Raw genomic sequence first — 19,226 nt, forward strand, 5'->3', positions numbered from 1 at the left:
AAAAAAGCACTTGAGGATTAAAAGAAAATACGCTGAAATATTAATGATGGTTTCCTTTTGGGAAGTGAGGTTATACATGATTTTTGTTTTGTTTTGACTTTGCTACGTTTCTATGGGGTGCATATATTAATTTTTATATTTAAGGGGGCAAAAAGCTGAAGTAATAAGACAAATATTTGAATGGCAATTTTGAGTGGAGTCTTAGGTTTTAAGGTTTAAGAATAACAATCCTCCCCAACAGGCAACAGAAATGAATCTAAGTCAGAAATGCAATGAATTGGACTAAATCCCATGCTTACTTAAGATGGAATTTTTAAATATGGCATCACATATGTTTGTGGAGGAATTTCAAATGTGAGAACTCGGTAAAGGTGAACTTGGAGGAATTTTGTCTTCTTCTAACAGCAGCAACAGCAACAACAACAAAAAACCCCATAAATCTTACTTGGATATTTGAGAGGGGAGGAAAGCACCTTGGTAAGAATGGATACTGTGTGCTCAGCCAAGAGAAAAATTATGGCTCTAAAGCAATCATCCTGGACCAAAAGATTCATATTCCAAAGAATTAATAGGTAGCTCAATGATGCCTCTCTGTGTTGGGCACATTATTTTTATGAGTTCGGAGCGCTTGCTTGGACCAGTACTTTGGAATATCACTTTGGAAAAATCAGAGAAAAATACCTAATATGGCAGCCTGTGTATTCCCTTTAGGTTTAATTATGAAACTCAGATAACTACAGATTGCAAATTTGTTTTAGGAGTTTGGGGATCAAAAAGATATGCGGCTTTTTTTTTTTTTTTTTTTTTTTTCTGAGACAGGATCTCACTGTCACCCAGGCTGGAGTGCAGTGGCACGATCACGGCTCACTGCAGCCTTGACCCCCTGGGCTCAGGTGATCCTCCCACCTCAGCCTCCCGAGTAGCTAGGACTGCAGGCACATGCCACCATGCCTGGCTAATCTTTGTATTTTCTGTAGAGAGAGGGTTTTGCCATGTTGCCCAGAATGGTCTTGAACTCTTGGGCTTAAGTGACCTGCCCGCCTCGGCCTCCCAAAGTGCTGGGATTACAGGCGTGAGTCACTGCACCTGGCCAAAAAGACATGTGGCTTTTAAAAAATACCTTCCACCCAACAGTATGTTTCCCATCACAGAACTTGTGTAATTATAATCTAAAGTGTTTTTTCTTAAGAAGAACCTCTGCCAGGCATTAGAAAGTTCATCAGCAATTTCTCAAACTTCTCGAGGAGGGAAAAGCCTTGAGGTTTAGACTGGAATAGGCTTTTCAAGTCTACAGAATTGGTACAAATGGATCAGATTTGCTGTTCTTGAAACATAATAAAGGCTCCCGCTGCCTTATTCTTCCAGTCTTGATGTCATGTCATTTTTTTCTTCCTTTAAAAATATACTCATCTCATTATCCAGAGTGACTAAGAGGCCCAGCATATGTGCCACTAAAATACTTGTCCTCGTTTCGCTCTTTCTTTTCTCCTGATACCTGTTGCTCAGGAAATGACTTCCTCATCTGGTTTCATTAGTCATTCTGATGTGCTTTGTCAAATGCCCTTCATTGAGCGCAGTATTGAACATCATCTCCCTACTTCAATAAATGCCCATTTCCCTTCACTTACCACATGCATTTAAAATATATATATTTTAGGGTTTTGGTTTAAACTTTATGGTATCTCTTACATGTAATTTTATGTTATTTAGTGGCACTGAACTTCTTTAATATATTAAGAAATATTTTCGCTACCAAACTCAAAGAGCAAAAGTCAAAAAAATGCAGTGAGCAAGATTAGGAAAGAGTCCTTACTTTGAGGCAAAGACAATGCAAGTATCTCAATTAATTCAGATTCAGTAGTTCTCATCAAAAATCTATCCAAAAATCTGTGCCTCTGTGTGTGTTGCTGGAAGAAACACAAAGTTCACTTTCTGGGTGGTTTCCCTTCAGCTGCCTTTCGTTCCTTACACTTGACGCTGGTTTTATTTCTAGAAGAAACCAACCTTAAAAGTCTCTGGTTTAGCAATAGGAGGAGTTCAAAAAATTTTTACCTGTTGTGAGTTGTGTGTGTTTAAACAAACTCATGCAACTATTGTTGCTTACAGCCACCGGGTTCATTTCTGCTGGCCTGACAGGGTTTGTGTTGGCAATGGTAGAGAGATGCTATCAGCATCTCATTGTGTACTGTTTGCATAACGGGACAGGGCAGCCAACTCCAGCATTAAAAAAAATGCTTTGGATTGGATGAATGATTTTATTAAGGTATCTGTCAGATTGGGAAGGTGCAACTGTGACTGACGAGGACCTCCTGAAGAGGATCCCAGTCACAGCTGGTGGGAGGGGGACTGGCAGGTGACCCAGCCTCAGGAATATGGCTGCACTGCAATGGGCTGGCCACCCAAGAGTGGGAGAGGGTCATCAGTGAGGGAGAGCACTGGCAAAAGCATTGCTCAGTTGCATTGTCCTTTGGGGCTTCAGGTTTTTTGTACCTCAGAGGATCTAAGGCTATTCCGGAAACATCAGCCAAGGGAAGTTCTACTGGATTTTCCTCAGTTAATAGCATCTACACAAGGCTTTCCTTCAAGAACAGTCATCATGTTAGCTACTAATAAAATAACGTAGAAGTGCTGAAGTTTTGAGCCTGGAAACAATAATTTTAAAGATACATAGTGCTTGAGTTTACTTATTTGCTTTTAGAATGAAGTCACCACTTGTCACCGTGACTATGGAAACATAGGAAATACATTTTGGGGGGTTCTGCTTAAGTCACTACATGTCCTCTAGTAAGGTTCTCAAAATGTGGTCCATAGTACATTAGTGACAACAGAACTCAGGAGCATGTTAGGTATGCAGAATCTCAGGTCCCGCCCCAGACCTGAAGCAGTAGCTGCATTTCATTGAGATCCCCAAGTGATGTGTGGGCACATTAAAGTTTGAGAAACATTCTGATTTTGAGGGTGGTCTAGATTTAGGTTGCAGGTACTGTCGACTCAGTAGAGATTTCATGTGAAGCTCTTTAGTCTGGATTTGGGGTGATGGAAATTGGCATGTAAACCGTCCCTTCTTTCTGTAGCAAAAGAAAGTTGGGCTGTGGTAAATTTCAGTTAACCAGGACCCATGTCTCTAGCCACTTGGGACTGAAATAATTAGTGCAAATCCTTCTGTGGTTCAGACTGAATAGAAGAGGCCACAGTCAGGGTTAAAAACTCTGGTATCCCCAACTCTCACTGTCCTTTCTAGACCCTCTTTCCCCAACCCAGAGGACCCAAATCGCAGCCTTTTTGTCCTGGATAGGCCTGCCTGGAGCTCTTTCTCTAATGCAGAGGATGCCCCTTTTCTCACAGTGTGCACATAGTAGGCCTTTTGCTGACCTTGTGCATGTCCTTTATTGTCCTATGCAGTAAGATCACCATATCCTGACATGTGACTCATAGGCAAGACAGTCATTTCTGATAAAGGAGGGAAGGGTGGCCATTCCAACTCCTCACTGAGACCCGTGTGTTATGTAATGCATTTCCTGCCTTTGATTCTTTACCCATGTGGCCCTGCCTGTCCACTGTCCTGGCTGCTGTTTTCTTTGTTCTGCAGCAGAGGAATTCGACCTCTCTGGGGCTTAAATCCCACTCAACCCTGGCCATTTCTTGGCATGGTTTTTCCTCAGGTGGCAGTTCACTGCGGGGCAGAGGCAAGTTTCCAAATCCTGCTGTGTCTCAGTTCATCTCATATGTCTTCATTTCAAGAGAGATTTGGGCAAAGGCTAAGCTGATTACAGGGCTCAAGTGGAGCCCTGAGCACATTTCAGATCTGGAATGCAAATTGTTGTCTGCAGTAATCATAGTTTGCACCATGGCCCTACTCAGCCCCCATGGTCATTTTCCTGCTGCAAAATAAGCAGCTTTGTGCTTTCAAAGTGGGAGGTAATGAGGGGGAGAGGAGCACCTAAGGGACATTAAAGAGTGTTTTCAGAACCTGTCTCCAAGCCTGAGTGGGAGCAGAACGGACCCAGATGTGTGTAGGGATGCTGCCACTGAAAAGCTCTGTGACCGTGGGCCAGGAACTCAACCTCACTGAGCCTCAATGTCTTCTAGTCCTTGCTTCAGAGGGTTTCTATGGTGATAAGGTGGCAAGATGTGGCAGGACACTCAACATGGTGCCTGGTATATAGTAGGTGCTCAGCAAGGGGGAGTTTCTTTTCACTGCCTATAGGTGCCATAAGCTTTGGGGTCTGCAGTGGAGAAACACATGCCCTTCTTAAAGGGTGATTCCAGCACACGTGTTGGTTAGTACTCTCCTGCTCTGAAGAGCTTTGGTGCATCCTTCTCATGCTGCATGTGTCTGCAGAATTGAGGGCTGGCTTAAAGTGCTGGCTTGGGGTAGATTTCCTGCATGTCATTCTAGCTGTGTGCTCTTTGGCAATTACTTAACGTCTTTGAGCCTCAGGTATTCTCATTTATAAAATAGACATCATAATCATTTTTGATTCACAGGGTTGTTAGAAAGATTTATGTAAAAACACATGTAAAATTGAGCACCAGTGCTTGACACAAACTGTGAAGGCAGTACTATTGTTATCCCCTTTGCAGAGATGAGGAAATCAAGGTTTTTGTTTGTTTGTTTTTTATGGGTCGAATGACTTCCCAACTCTGCAGCTCATATGTGGTACCACCTGGACTCTGGCCTAGCAGATTGGCTCTGTGGTCCATGGTAGGTAACCCTGACATTGAACCTCCAGGTGGTTGGAAATACCGCACAAACACACTTTAGGTGCCTGATCCTGGGGCTCCCCTCCTCAGACCCCTCATTTTTGTTGAAAAACTCTTTGTTAAATTGGGTTAAAGCAGATCATAATAAAATCACTTTAACCATATTCTATAATGTTACATATAGTATATTTAAAATATGTTTATGTTATGTATTATACTTTTATATAAGATTATTATTATTATTTTTTTTTTGAGGCGGAGTCTCGCTCTGTCGCCCAGGCTGGAGTGCAGTGGCGTGATCTCGGCTCACTGCAAGCTCCGCCTCCCGGGTTTACGCCATTCTCCTGCCTCAGCCTCCCGAGTAGTTGGGACTACAGGCGCCGCCACCACGCCCGGCTAATTTTTTGTATTTTTAGTAGACACGGGGTTTCACTGTGTTAGCCAGGATGGTCTCGATCTCCTGACCTCGTGATCCGCCCGTCTCGGCCTCCCAAAGTGCTGGGATTACAGGCTTGAGCCACCGCGCCCGGCCTTATATAAGATTATTGTATGTAATATCAGCAACAGCTATTTACACAGATTTGCATTCCTATTGGAAATGTCCTAGCCATTGTCAGCACTTATAATTGCTTTTTGTTGTGCCACATGGGGGCTTATTATCTGTTACGTTGCTGCAAAATTGTTTATCTTATAGTCTCTAGGAAACTGCAGTTGTTACTTACTATGTGCCAGACACTATGCTCAATGATACATATTTGACTTATTTGATTCTCACAAGAACTTTTTGGGGTGGGTCCTCTTATTATTCACATTTACCAGAGGAGGAAACAGAGGCACAGGGAAGTTAAGTAAATGATCAGGGGTCACACATTAAGTGACAGCACTGGGATTTGAACCTGGGTTATCTGGCTCAGAACTCCTATTCCTCACCTCTGTGCTAAACTGCCTTCCTTTATTTCTGGTCTGTGTTCTGGTTGCTATGCCCTCACCACCTCGGCTGGCTTGGCATTTCCAGATCTCTGGGGCTGCACACTTAACACAGCATTCCCTGAGGCCTGTTACTAAGCATGAGTCTCTCTCAGCCTCAGAGGGTCATTCTGGGGACTCCTCCCAGCACTCCCGGGGTATTCATTCAACCCAGGAGGCTCTTTGTGGCTCAACCACACACATTCTTTTAAAAAATAAAAATCAGCTTTTCATTTTAATGATGACACAACCCAGAGGTGAGGTTCTTGTTATCACACTGGGGGAATCTGGGTGATTGGAGTTGTAAAATCAAGTAGCTGGGGAATTCCTTGTTTTCTCCATAAATTATCCATGTGAGAGCTCTGTGTAATTTCACATTACAGGAGAGAGTGGCTGTGTTTAACTCCTTCTGTTGGAAGGGCAGACTTATTTCACTTCTTACTCAGCCAGGAGAGGGAGTTGGAAAGCATGGAAATGGAACTTCTTGTTATTACAATTCCTGGCTTTTAGCAAATATATTTATGTATGTGTACTTTAAAAATACATAGGAAAAACATCTGACTAGTACTGTATTCTATGGCCATGGCCACTGTTCTTGACAAAAAGAATTTCTATCTGGTCGTACAGCTGTTCTGGCTGAGAAACTTGCCCTGGTTCCCCATTTCCTGCAGGGTACAGTTGGAACTCCTTCCTTGGCTCCGAGCACCTCATCTCTGACCTTTGCATCCCATCCCTTCCACAGACCCCTTGACCATCTCCTCGCCTCCCGAATGAACTTTGCTGTTCCCACTTCTCACCTTTGCGCTGGCCCCCCTCTCCTCAGCCTGGCAACTCCTCTACATCATTAACAACCAGCTGGAATGGCACTCTCACTGGGGAGACCCTGAGAATGGTCCCTGGCTTCTTCGTTTGCAGCCCAGTGCTTCGAGGCTGTGGGAACCAGCAGGTTGAGCAGTGAGCATTGTGTACAGGTCTGCGTCTTCTCTGGCCTGTGAGCTTCTGAGGTATTTTTGCATGCCTGATGCTTTGAACACAGAGCTGGGCACATTCCTGTTGAACAAGGGAAGCTGGTCTCATCTTTGCACATGTCAGTCTGCATTTCTTCCCCAAGAAGGGTTTTGGGTGACAGGTAGAATACCAGGTGGGAGATTGGACCACCAACCTCCAGGCTCCACAAAAGCCAGGCTATCCTGTGGCCTTGGTGCCTGCACTGTGGCCAGTGTGTATTCAGTCACTGCCTGAATGAGTACTGTGGTAAGAGCCTGTGCTGCAGGCCTAGGCTCCAGTCCCTATTCCATTACTGCCAAGCTTGGCACATTGGACAACTTTTTTAACCATTCTGAGCCTCTTTCCTCATCTATAAACTAGGGCTAATAAATGTACTTATCTCATAGGGTGTTCATAGAATTAAATTAGCTCAGCCTACCATCTGACACATAGCAAGCCCCCAATCAATGGTAGTTTGTATTGTTAATAATGAAATGGATTGGTTATAGGATGTGATAAGTACTGGGAAGGAAATCAATAGGGTATTGTGATAGAGAATAAGATGGTGGGGTATAGGGCATAGTCCTATAGACAGCTTGGTCAGGGAAGCCTCCTGTGAGCTGAACTTGAGTGATGACATAGCTGAGTTAAGCAGAAAATGAATTTATTACAATGTCTAGGGTAGCTCAGAGAATTTTGGAAGGACCAGGGAAACAGAGACAACCCCAAATTATACCACCAAACAGTTATTGTAAAGACACTATTGCTACCACTGCTGGGTAGGTGTAGATGCCATGGCTTGCACCACCAACACTGGTTATAGGCCATGGCTACCCAGTCTACCCTCACTCTACCTCTGCAAGCTGCCACCACCCTCGCCGAATGGGGTCTGCAGTGGCATCCCAGCACATGATTGGCTGAGCCTGCTCATGTTCTCATGCTGTGACTGCAAGGGAGGCTGGGAAACAAGTGTGTGGCACTCTCATCTCCTTTGGTAGAATGTGGGCTCTGGTTCCTGAGTTGGAGGATTCCCCAAAGCTTGCCAGGTAGGGGGTTCCGCTGCAGGAGACTCAAAGGGTGACCCTTATGTCAGAGGCATATGCACGAGAGCAACTCCATCTTGAATAGGAGCTGGGTAGCATGAGGCTGAGACCTACTGGGCTGCATTCCCAGACAGTTAAGGCACTGTAAGTCACAGGATGAGATAGGAGGTCAGCACAAGATACAAGTCATAAAGACCTTGCTGAAAAACAGGTTGCAGTAAAGATTTTGGCTAAATCCCACCAAAACCAAGATGGCAATGAGAGTGACCTCTGGTCATTCTCACTGCTACACTGCCACCAGCGCCATGACAGTTTACAAATGCCATGGCAACATCAGGAAGTTACCCTATATGGTCTAAAAAGAAGAGGCATGAATCATCCACCCCTTGTTTCACATATAATCAAGAAATAACTGTAAAAATGGGCAACCATCTATGGAGTAGCCATTCTCTTATTCCTTTACTTTCCTAATAAACTTGCTTTCACTTTACTCTCTGGACTTGCCCTGAATTCTTTCTTGCACGAGATCCCAGAACCCTCTCTTGGGGTCCGGATCAGGACCCCTTTCCTGTAACACAGAGACCCATGGAGTAAGGAACACGTAGTGTCACTGGGCCTTAGCAGCTTACATCTAATAGGTAGTGGTGCTTTAAGAAAGGCCTGACTGCTTTCCTCTGAGACAATGATTTTTTTTTAAAAAGTGCTGAATTTGGAAGCAACTAGTTCTCAATGTGATGAGAGGCTAGGAACTATTTTTTACACATCATTTAGTTTGTGCAGGTGTGGGGTAGCATGTTTCTCCCCTGTTTATCACGGACTTGCATTCCTGTTGGAAATGCCCTAGCCATTGTCAATGCTTATAATTGCTTCTTGTTACAGCCACGTGGGGCTTATTGTCCATGATCTGGTTGCAAAGTTTATTGTTTATCTTATACAGTCTCCAGGAAGCTGCATGCGGAAATCTCTCAGCCTTACCAGGAAGTCTGACTTAAAGGGACAGCCTCCAGGGCAGAGCCCTAACTGGGAGGAGGTGCTGAGCTTCCAACCAGGACCAGTTGCCTTGGTGGGAATTGGAAGCCCTTTCTGCCTATCTCATTTGGTTTGGTATTTTCCAGCGTTTTGGTGATTCCTTTCTGATTCTGAATTAAGGGAGAAAAAGTGGCAATACCAATTCTTCAAGTACACATGACACACCCAAAACAAAACAAAACAAAACAAAAAACCACTTTCACTGGTGTTTAGGCAGAATGAACGCTCTGAGTCATGGGACATACATGCTTTTAAATCTCTTGGTTTCTTGGGGGTATTTTCGTAGAAGTCTCAAACTTTTTAGATGGATACAGGGATTTCAGGGAAGTCAGCATTGTAAGATTTAAAAAATAAATATGACTTAAGTTTTAACTATGCTCTCATTTTTTTTCTCTATTGGAAGGAAGAAGGGAAATGGGAAACTGCAAGTTTCTGTTTTCTTCTTAGAGGCCCAGTTGACAGTCAAATCAGGATAGAAAAATCAAACTATGGATTTCAAATTTGGTACGGCTTTTCAATTTGCTAGGAAGAAAATTTGAACCAGTTTCCAATATCACACCAAAAAATTGCCTCTTCTGTTTGAAAAAAGAAAAAAATGTTACTATGCCTTTGTTTTTTAAAAAATATTTTATTATGGAAAAATTAAAACCTATACAAAAATAGAAACAATGGTATGATGGCCCAAAGTCCCCGTCATCCTTCGTTCTGCCTTTTTTTTGAGACGGAGTCTTGCTCTGTTGCCCAGGCTGAAGTGGCATGATCTTGGCTCACTGCAACCTCTGCCTTCTGGGTTCAAGTGATTCTCCTGTCGCAGCCTCTGGAGTATCTGGGATTATAGGCACACACCACCGTGCCCAGCTAATATATATATATATATATTTAGTAGAGATGGGGTTTTGCCATGTTGGCCAAGCTTGTCTTGAACTCGTGACCTCAGCTGATCCTTCCCCCAAAGTGTTGGGATTACAAGTGTGAGCCACTGCGCCCAGCCTGTTCTGCTTTTAAATACTTTGTGTCAGTTGGTATCCTACCATCCTCCCTGCAACCCTGCTAGGGATAAAGGAGTCATTCCTGTTTTACAGATAAGGAAACTAAAGATCAAGGAAATTAAGAAGTGACTTACCAGGTCATTCAACTTGTAAATAAATGGCAGAGCCAAAAATCACAGAGCCCAAATATTAATTTACTGTTAACTATTCCAGCCAGGTGGTTATTCCCAGAAATTATCCCTAAAGAGTTATCTGAAGTCAAAATAATGGTGAGAAACTTTTTAATAAGAATGATTCTTGCTTTTGTTATATATTTTTAACTTGGAAATTCAGTGTGTCAAGTGCTGTTTTTTGATATAGGCAGGTTTCTTTTAAAAATCCTCCTGAGTATTCATGTAAGTGTCAGAAATACCACCCCCACCCCCATATTCAAATTTTCCACTTCTAACCAACTTTGACAGTACAATGCCAAATAGTAAGTCTCATTTCCAAGTAAGGAAGCCCTTTAGCTGATAGATATCAGCTAATCAGTTTTTAAACTTTTTTTTCTTCCTAAAAATTGGGCAGAAGTCTGTAACCCACAGACGGGAGTTTCACTTTTAACTGACAGTGTAAGGAAGGGGACTTGACAGTTTCTTGAAAAAGCTGCACCCAGGGTGTTCATATTTCTAAGAAATAACTGTATGAGCTTATTTGCAAGCGGTCCCTGTCTGCTTCATGCAGAAATTCTTCAGGTGGCTCTTGCTTCTTGTGTTAGTCAAGGAGGCAGAACTGCAGTGACCAGGCCAGTAGCTGCTTCACATCATTCATCAGAAGACGGCTTTATTTTAATTTATTTTTTTGCATTCACTTTTAAAAATAGCTGCCCGTGTGTCAGTTGCCAAAATAATGTGAGGAATCTGGTTATACAAGTTCAGATTTGTTTAGAGAGAATAAAGACCAAGCTCAGGCGATTGCCCGTAACAAAACCAGTAAGATAAGCACTTAAGATTAGCCATGACTGGCAATCGTTGAGACTTCCATGTTCCAGCATCATTTATTTTTAGTTCCTGTGTTGAAACCAGAGATGAAGACTTTTTTATTTATTCATTCTTGACCTTGGGCAGCCAGGTCTGCTCCCACATTCTTCTCATCATTTTATAATCTTGTTGAACTGGGATACTAAGCAGGGCTCTCCAAGAGCATCAACATTTTCAAATGTTCAGAGTCTCTTGAGTTGAACCACCTTGAGTCCAATAGGCCTTGGCCTGGGAAAGTGTCTGGATGCCCCTGCTCCATTTGTCTAGGGTTCATGGTGAAGTGGGCAGAGGAGTTGCTCAAGTTTTACTTGGATTAACCACCCTTCCAGCTCTGAGGAGTAGATAAAGACTTTCAATAAAAGTGCATGACTGTGAGCAGCTCCCAGGCTCTAATTTGATGTTCTTTTTCTCACTGACTTGCTGTGCTTTTTGCCTCCCTGACAGCGTAGTAACACCCAAATTTTGTTTCTCCTTAGTGTTACCTAAATTTGCTTTTGAATTTTTGTTTTTCCTTAGTCTTACCTTAGAAACCTAACATCTGAGAAATAATAATCTTATGATATTGGAACCTTGGTTAAGCCAGTGTGCAATATACTATTTTAATTTGGTCACTGCTACCATCCCATTTGAGATTTTTGTAGAGAACAGGGTCTCACATTGTCCAGGCAGGTCTTGAACTCCTGGGCTCAAGCCATCCTTGTGTCTCTGCCTCCATAACCACCGGGATTACAGGTGTGAGGCACCGCACTGGGCCATGAGATTTTTTTACTACCTGTTTTTAAATTCAGTTTGTGGAATTTTAAAATTTGAAGTATCAAATGGGATATGTTTAAAGACCTTGAAATTCCCTTTCCAACTGTAAGGTTTTGTGAAATTTCTGACTTGCTGAGTACAAATAAGAAAGACATTAAGAAGCCAGGATAAAGCTCAAATGGAAAGAATCATCGTTGCTTGCCAACTTTTAATGAAGAAGTAATTCTGCTAAAATCTAAATATTTTATTTTATGTAAATGAAATTCTCACAACCCTGATGAGTATGTTCCTTATAATATCTTTGTTAAGGAAATTGCTTGGAACTTCTCAACAGAAAACACCCTCAGATATATCGAACAAGAACACAGGAAGCATGGTTCTGGTTCTAGTGATGCCATGACACTTTTGGTGGCATCTTAGTTAGATCCCAGTTTTGGTGCTAATCTCTTTAGAGCCCAACAAGAGGGACTGTTACCAGTTTGGTTATGTAACCAGCTGTGGGAAAACAGAGTTCATCTTTGCATCGTAGGCACCTTGTAGGTAGTTTCCTGTGTATAAATATATGATTCAGCTCTATACACCAAAAGAAAAATACCATACCCTGAGAACCTACGCCTCCAGAATTTTGTATTTTTTTCCCTCTTTTAACATTTCTCTCCAATCTATGTAGAATTTATGTTGGATAAGTATGAAGAAGGGCTTTAAAATGAGACTTTTCTTTCCAAGAGGCAAGTGAATTGTCCCATTGTTAGCAATCCTTCTCTAGTGGTTTGTGCTCTGATATGTCAGATTCTTGAATATCCCAGAGGAGGTTTCTGGCTGTCTCTTCTGAGGGCTGTATGCTTGTAGCAGGAGCTCTGAAGTAAGCTTGCTGGGCCCCACTCCTAACCAACTTTACCACCTCTAGGCCACGTGCCATGGGGAGGTGTACACCACCTTTTTGAGTCTCAGTTTTTTTTAATCTGCAAAAAGAGAGATGATAATAAGGCCTCCTTTGGGACCATTGTGAGGATCACATGGTAAGTGCTCATATTAAAACATAAAATACATGGTAAGTGCTCATATTAAAACATAAAAAATCCTTGGTCACTCTGGTTTCAGTAATTGTGGCTGTATGATATATTAATATCTGCACACAGGTGCACTTTCATCATGAGTTATCAACATTGGCAGAGGTAAGAGGAATGGACAATGAGAAGTGACATTTCAAGCATATCTTTCGTATTTGCTAAATGTCCACAGGGCAGGTGGCTAAATGAGTTAATTTCCTTCCATACCATAGCATGCTCTGCAGTAAGAGATCGAAAACAACGTGACAGGGAAAGATGCCCTGGATGTTAAATGAAAAAAGCAAGTGGTAAAACAATGTTATCATTCTGTTTTTGAAAAAAATAAGATGTTACATCCAGCAACTCGTGTTTTTAGACAGAAGGAAATGTCTGGAAGTATTACCACCAGAGGGTGCAAACCGGTGGCCCCCCGGGGCCAAATGTAGCCAGCAACTGTGTTATGTGGCCCGTACAATACTTCTTATGGTGATGAATAGTTGCCAGCATTTACAATTGACAGATTTTACATAAGACCCTGAATTTCAGGGTCTTATGTAAAATTACAATGTCTGGTCACCCTGGGCCATTAACCCCTTAGGAACCCGAAAAGCTGGAACTGACCTAAGACAAAAACTCTCAGTGGTGCCCCAGTGCCCACCTGGCCTTTTCTTTCAAGTACCTGACCCCTGGTCCTAAATCCATTTGGGTTAATAAGCCTCTGTCTACATCTGGCTTTTTAACCGCAGTGCGTCCAGCAAATGGGATCGGGATAGAAAAAAAAGTAGGGCCTTTGGGAAGACTCACTTTTTACTTTATATACTTCTGTGTGGTTTGAATGTGTGACAGTGATGCTATGTTACTTTTAAAATGTAAAAACCAATACATAAACATGTTTGAATACTTGGTAGTATCCTAGATACCATAGAGAAAACTGTTCCTTTTGATATCCCATTATAAAGCTCAAAATGAATGTGGACTTTGCGGATCAGAGCCTCTTACTATTGAAATTCTCCTCTTGAAGTGCCTTCTTCATGGACCCATTTCAATCCGGGAGTTATTGCTTCTGGTCAGAGCAAGGGCATCAGAGGAGACGGCCGTGCCCTGTTCTTGCCTTGCTTTTTGCAGGCTGCATCCCTTTCCCCTGCCAGGACATCTGTTGGCCCTCTCTCTGTCCCTCCCTACTCCACTGCTACCTGCCCTGGAGCCCCTCAAGTTTCACCTCTTCCACAAAGTGCTGCAGCCCACAGGTTTCAGTTCTTCTTTCCCATTCAGTCAGCAGCCGGAAGTTAGGCTGAATCATTCTAGGATTTGTTCGTGTGAATTTTCCCTTCCTCCCCGCAAAAGAAAGAAAACATAGTATGCCCTGGTCATCTCACATTTCCAATGAATCCTCACTGGGGTGAGGCTGGCCTTGGCTGCTAGGACTCCTCGAAGTGACTTGTCAGAAAATCCTCCAAGAGAGGAGTGGCTGGGTGATGCAGCCTCCCTTGTTTCCCAGGGCACTGTCTTTCTTCATCGGCTGAGTTGTCCCCGAAGCTGGCTAATCTCAAGTTGTTTACAGGCTTGTTCAAATTCAGCACCCTTCCTGTGTAGGAGGCTGGAACAAGAGGCCTTAGGAATACCTGCCCTTACCCCTCCCCCAGCCACCACTTAACTAGCTTGCTTTGTGGGGAGTCAGGCTTTAGGAAGTAGGGAATCCCAAGGACAATCTGAAACCCACTTCTCGGTGGACACTGCCATTACTGAGTGCTTCCAGGTGCTAGCTCCTTGGTGACCCAGATGCTTGCCTGAAAGGCAGTGATTTCACTTCCTCCTTTCTCTAAGCAGGTGTGATTCCCTCACACTTTTTGAAGCAAGACCCAAGCCTGTCAGAGCAGCCTCCAGACCTATTAACGTACTTGGTTTCTTCCAAAATACCCCGTAGTTCTGCACTGCCTTGCTGTTGAGTTTGCCAGTTCTTCTGCCTAGAACACCCGTCAGAAGACTGCCCATGTGTCTCTTGCTCTGAGAATCCTTCTCAGACTTTGTCCCCATGAAAAATGCATTTGCCAAGCTCGCTTATTTCCTGGACCCCTCAACACTTTTTGCAAATTCCTGGCAACGTGGATGGAGAGAGCCTGCTTTCTAATGAAAGTCTTGGATTTAACCTCCTTCTGTTAGACCAGAAGCTTATTGTTCAAATGAACCTGCTATCTTTACTGGGTCCCCTGACTTTACTCAGGCCTGAGACAGAGGAAGGCTCTTAAAAATCCGTGCATTTGTAAGAAGGCCTCAGGAAACCCTGGGCTAAATCTTAGCCACTAAAATTTGTAATTAGGAAGATTTTTGTAAGTCAAATACTACCCCATTAGATAACTAAAAGAAATAAATCAATAATTGAGAACTACACTAGAGTTATGTCTCCTTGAGTTTGAGACCCTCTGCCAATGTGCAAGGAGGGTGAGAGTGCTGGTTTGTTTGTGGGGAAGGAGTGAGCCAGGCATAGTTTTCAATCTGAAACCTTATAGTTTCCTATGAGACAGTCTCCCTTACCCAAGAGGTCTGGGTTTTTTATAAGGCAAGGAACTGGAGCAAGACGTTCATTCTGGTGAGATCCCCACTTCATAAAACAAGAAATGTCAGCCATGAGTTATTTCCATAATAGCTCTGAGCAGGAAGACCTCTTACCCATGACAAAAGTTGAAAGGGAGGTTTCCAGAAGCAGCTACTTTGAAAGGGCTCTGAAGGGAAGATGCCAGGTTTGCATAAGACAAAAAGAAACGGATGGGTGTGTAGTTGCTTTTGAACTGCGACTCAGTGTGGGCTCTGTATCCCGGGCACTGATTCTTGGTTAAAGTTCAAGTAGATCATTGATTCCTCTTTGAAGACCCAACGCTCTCCTCCCAATGCCCCTTCTCCTAGTGATGCTTTCTTTTCTACTTCACCCTGATGTTTGGGTCTGCAAAGCTGCAGGCAGCACACCCGCTGCAGCCGACGGGATGCTTCACATTGCTTTTGGTGGGGACCCAGTGAGCACTGTTTGTCTCTCACAGGCTGGGGATTGTCAGTCAGAAACTGAACTTCTGGTTTACCTTTGAATGCTCAAAGAGTGCTTTGCACAAACAGCAATAGTAGGAGAGGTGGGGAGCTCTTGACTGGTGCGGCTCTCAGCCTCTGACACTTGTAACTGATGGCCCCTGTCACTTCCTGTCATGCAGCCCAAGTGGCGGGGAGGAGTTCCTTCAGGGAAACCATGCTCAGCCCTGTTCAGAGAATCCTATGCACAGGGCTCCACTGCAGTTAGGAGCCGGCGAGTCCGGGTGGATGAGGTCAGAGCGCCCCATGGTGTGGTGCTGCCTCTTTGTCCCTGCGCAGGTAAGCCCCCTGCTGCTGAACCTGGCATGGGCCGGCTCTCAACTCCCACCCGAGCCAGCCGGGTTGGGGGGCGGTGCCAGGATCTGAGGTGTGGGAGGACACAGTGTTCTTTTTACCTTCCAAGACACTGATCAGAGAACTGCTGTTAAAAGCACCTGGGATGATGGAGCCAGATTCCCGCCTCACTTTAGTATGAATCAGAAGAGCACTGTGTGGCTGTGTTTAAGACCGCAGATGGCTTTGCTTGGTTGCGAGGGTGAGCTGAGTGGCGTGCATAGCTGTCAGGGCCTCCTTTAGCATATGTGATTGGAGGGGAACAAAGGGAAGGGCTTTTCACGCTGTGCTCTGCAATGCTACTATTTTAATTTTTGTAAAAGGATGATTTTGATTAATGGGAAGGAAAAGAGAGAAAAGAAGATGCATCCGCCTTCTGTTTTATTGTTGCTATTTAATCACAAAGTGGATTTCCAAGATCTTCTCTTTTTCTTTGGATTGGAAGATGGCTAAACTAGGTTTTAGAAGTTCATGCTGCTTGAAGCAACTGTTTTGTAGGTTTCCCTAAAGTGATCCTGGTGTTTTTGAGTCTGTTTATTATTGGGAGAATGAAGTCAGATATTATCAGTGGAGACTCAGACTTGATACCATTCTCATTAAGAACATCGTTGTTTGGTTTGGGTTATTTTGGAAAGAGTGTCTGGAAATGTTATGTTTCCATGGGTTGAAGAATGGTTAGGAGCTCTGAAGGTTACTTTCCCTATCCCTTTATTTGTTTTTTTGTGGAGGTAGTTGTTAAAGTTTTGGATAAGCCAAAACTGTTCTTTGTTTGTTTGTTTATTTTTGTTTTTTGAGACAGAATCTTACTCTGTCATCCAGGCTGGAATACAGTGGTGCAATCACAGCTCACTGCAATCTTGACCGCCTAGGCTCCAGCAGTCCTCTTGCCTCAGCCTCCTGAGTAGCTGGGACTACAGGCATACACCACCATGCCCTGCTAATTATTTCATTTTTTTGTGGAGATGTGGGTCTCACTATGTTGCTCAGGCTCGTCTTAAACTCTGAGCTCAAGCAATCCTCCTTGAGCTCAAGCTTCAGCCTCCCAAAGTGCTGGGGTCAGAGGCATGAGCCACTGCACCTGGCTTGCCAAAACTGTTTTTTAAAGGCAATGTCCATTGCTTTTTCTATTCTTCTCATCACAACTATGTTCCTGGGACTGATTTCTGTAACCCTGATTCCAGCTTTTGTGTATGACCATTGTGTATGACCATTCTAGACATACATTTTTTTCAAATTTTTTATTGTGGTAAAAATACATGTAACACATAATTTACCATCTTGACTATTTTAAGTAAATAGCTTAGTGGTATTAAGTACATTCATAATGTTGTACAACCATCACCACCATCCATCTCCAGAACTCTTTTCACCTTGCAAAACTGAAACTCTATACCCGTTAAACAATAACTCTCCATTCTTCCCTCCCCCATCCCCTGGCAACCACCATTCTACTTTCTGTCTCTATGATTTTGATTACTCTAAGTATCTTATATAAGTAGAGTCAAACAGTATTTGTCTTTTTTTGACTGGCTTATTTCCCTTAGCATAATGTCTTCTGGGTGCATTCATGTTGTAATATGTGTCAGAATTCCCTTCCTTTAAGAATATTCTGGTTAAAAAAAAAATTAAAGCAAAATTCAAAATTCAAAAAAAAAAAAAAAGAATATTCCATTATTGCGTATGGTGGTAATATTGTATGGAGCTCTGAAGGTAACAGAGAAACAAATATTCAATTTCTCTATGAATATATGACACTGTTGCATAACTATATATAGTACATATTTTGCATTTCATTATTACCTCTAATAGTGATTGAAAACTACCCTCTGTATTACAAGGCTGAAAGATTTGAGAGCTGTTTACTGTATGCCCCACATTAAACAGGTGGTTTTTTGTCAATTAATATTGCTAAACGGTGACATACCACATTTTGCTTATCCATTCATCCTTGGATGGACCTCGGGTTGCTTTCATGTTTTAGCTGTTGTGAATAATGCTGCTATGAACATGAGTGTACAAATAATCTCTTAAGACCCTGCTTTCAGTTTTTTTCCTGTAAGTTATTGGGGTACAGCTAGTATTTGGTTACATGAATAAGTTCTTTAGTGTGATTTGTGAAATTTTGTTGCACCCATGATCCAAGCAGTATACACTGCAACCTATTTGTAGTCTTTTATCCCTCACTGCCCTCTCACCCTTCCCCTCAAGTCCCCAAAGTCCATTGTATCATTCTTACACCTTTGCGTCCTCATAGCTTGACTCCCACATATCAGTGAGATCATAACGATGTTTGGTTTTCCATTCCTGAGTTACTTCACTTAGAATAATAGTCTCCAATCTCATCGAGGTTGCTGTAATGCCGTTAATTCATTCTTTCTTATGGCTGAGTAGTAGTCCATTCTGTAAATATACCACAGTTTATTTATCCACTCCTTGATTGATGAGTGTTTGGGTTTGTTCCATGATTTTGCAGTTGTGAATTGTGCTGCTATAAACATGCATGTGCAAGTATCTTTTTCGTATAATGACTTCTTTTCCTCTGGGTAGATAGCCAGTAGTGGGATTGTTGAATCAAATGGTAGTTCTACTTTTAGTTCTTTAAGGAATCTCAACACTGTTTTCCATAGTAGTTGTATTAGTTTACATTCCCACTACCTGCTTTTTGTTTTTTTGAGTATATACCCAGAAGTAGTATTGCTAGAACATACAGTAATTCTATTTTTAGTGTTTTGAGGAACCACCATACTGTTTTCCACAGTGGCTATTCCATTTTATATTCCCACCTACAGTGCACAAGGGTTCCAGTTTCTCGACATCCTCCCCAACACTTCTCATTTTGATTTTTTTTTTTCAATAGTAGCCATTCTAATAGGCGTGAAGTGGTATCACCTTATAGTTTTGATTTGAATTTCTCTGATGATTAGTGATGTTGAGCATCTTTTCATGTGCATTATTGACCATTTGTATGTCTTTTTTGCAGAAATGTCTGTTCAAGTCCTTTGCTCACTTTTGAATTGGGTTGCTTATTTTTTTGTTATTGAGTTTTAAGAGTTCTTTACATATTCTGAATATTAATCCCTTTACAGTATATTATATGCAAATATATTATCCCATTCTTTGTGTTGCCTTTTTGTTTTGTTACACTGTTTAGACATACTTTTGTTTGTTTGTTTGTTGTTTTTTGTTTTTAAGGAGACAGGGTCTTTCTCTGTTGCCCAGGCTCGAGTGCAGTGGCACAATCATAGCTCATTGCAGCCTTGAACTCCTGGGCTCAAGGGA

At 42.6% G+C, this 19,226-nt stretch overlaps 1 protein-coding gene across 5 annotated transcripts in view; it reads left to right on the forward strand.

Annotated features, from left to right (window-relative positions):
• ARHGEF3 (Rho guanine nucleotide exchange factor 3) overlaps positions 1-19,226 on the forward strand; it is a 340,100-nt gene that overhangs the window by 131,975 nt on the left and 188,899 nt on the right. The window contains exon 1 of one of the 5 annotated variants that reach the window (XM_003894271.3): positions 15,736-15,893. The exons of the other annotated variants lie outside the window; for them this stretch is intronic. Coding sequence (XP_003894320.1) covers positions 15,798-15,893 — 96 coding nt within the window. The 5' untranslated portion in view covers positions 15,736-15,797. Of the gene's footprint in view, positions 1-15,735; positions 15,894-19,226 lie in introns of those variants that run through there. 5 annotated transcript variants of the gene reach the window in all.

This window comes from Papio anubis, chromosome 2 (genome assembly GCF_008728515.1).
Source record: "Papio anubis isolate 15944 chromosome 2, Panubis1.0, whole genome shotgun sequence".
Taxonomy (NCBI): Eukaryota; Metazoa; Chordata; class Mammalia; order Primates; family Cercopithecidae; genus Papio; species Papio anubis.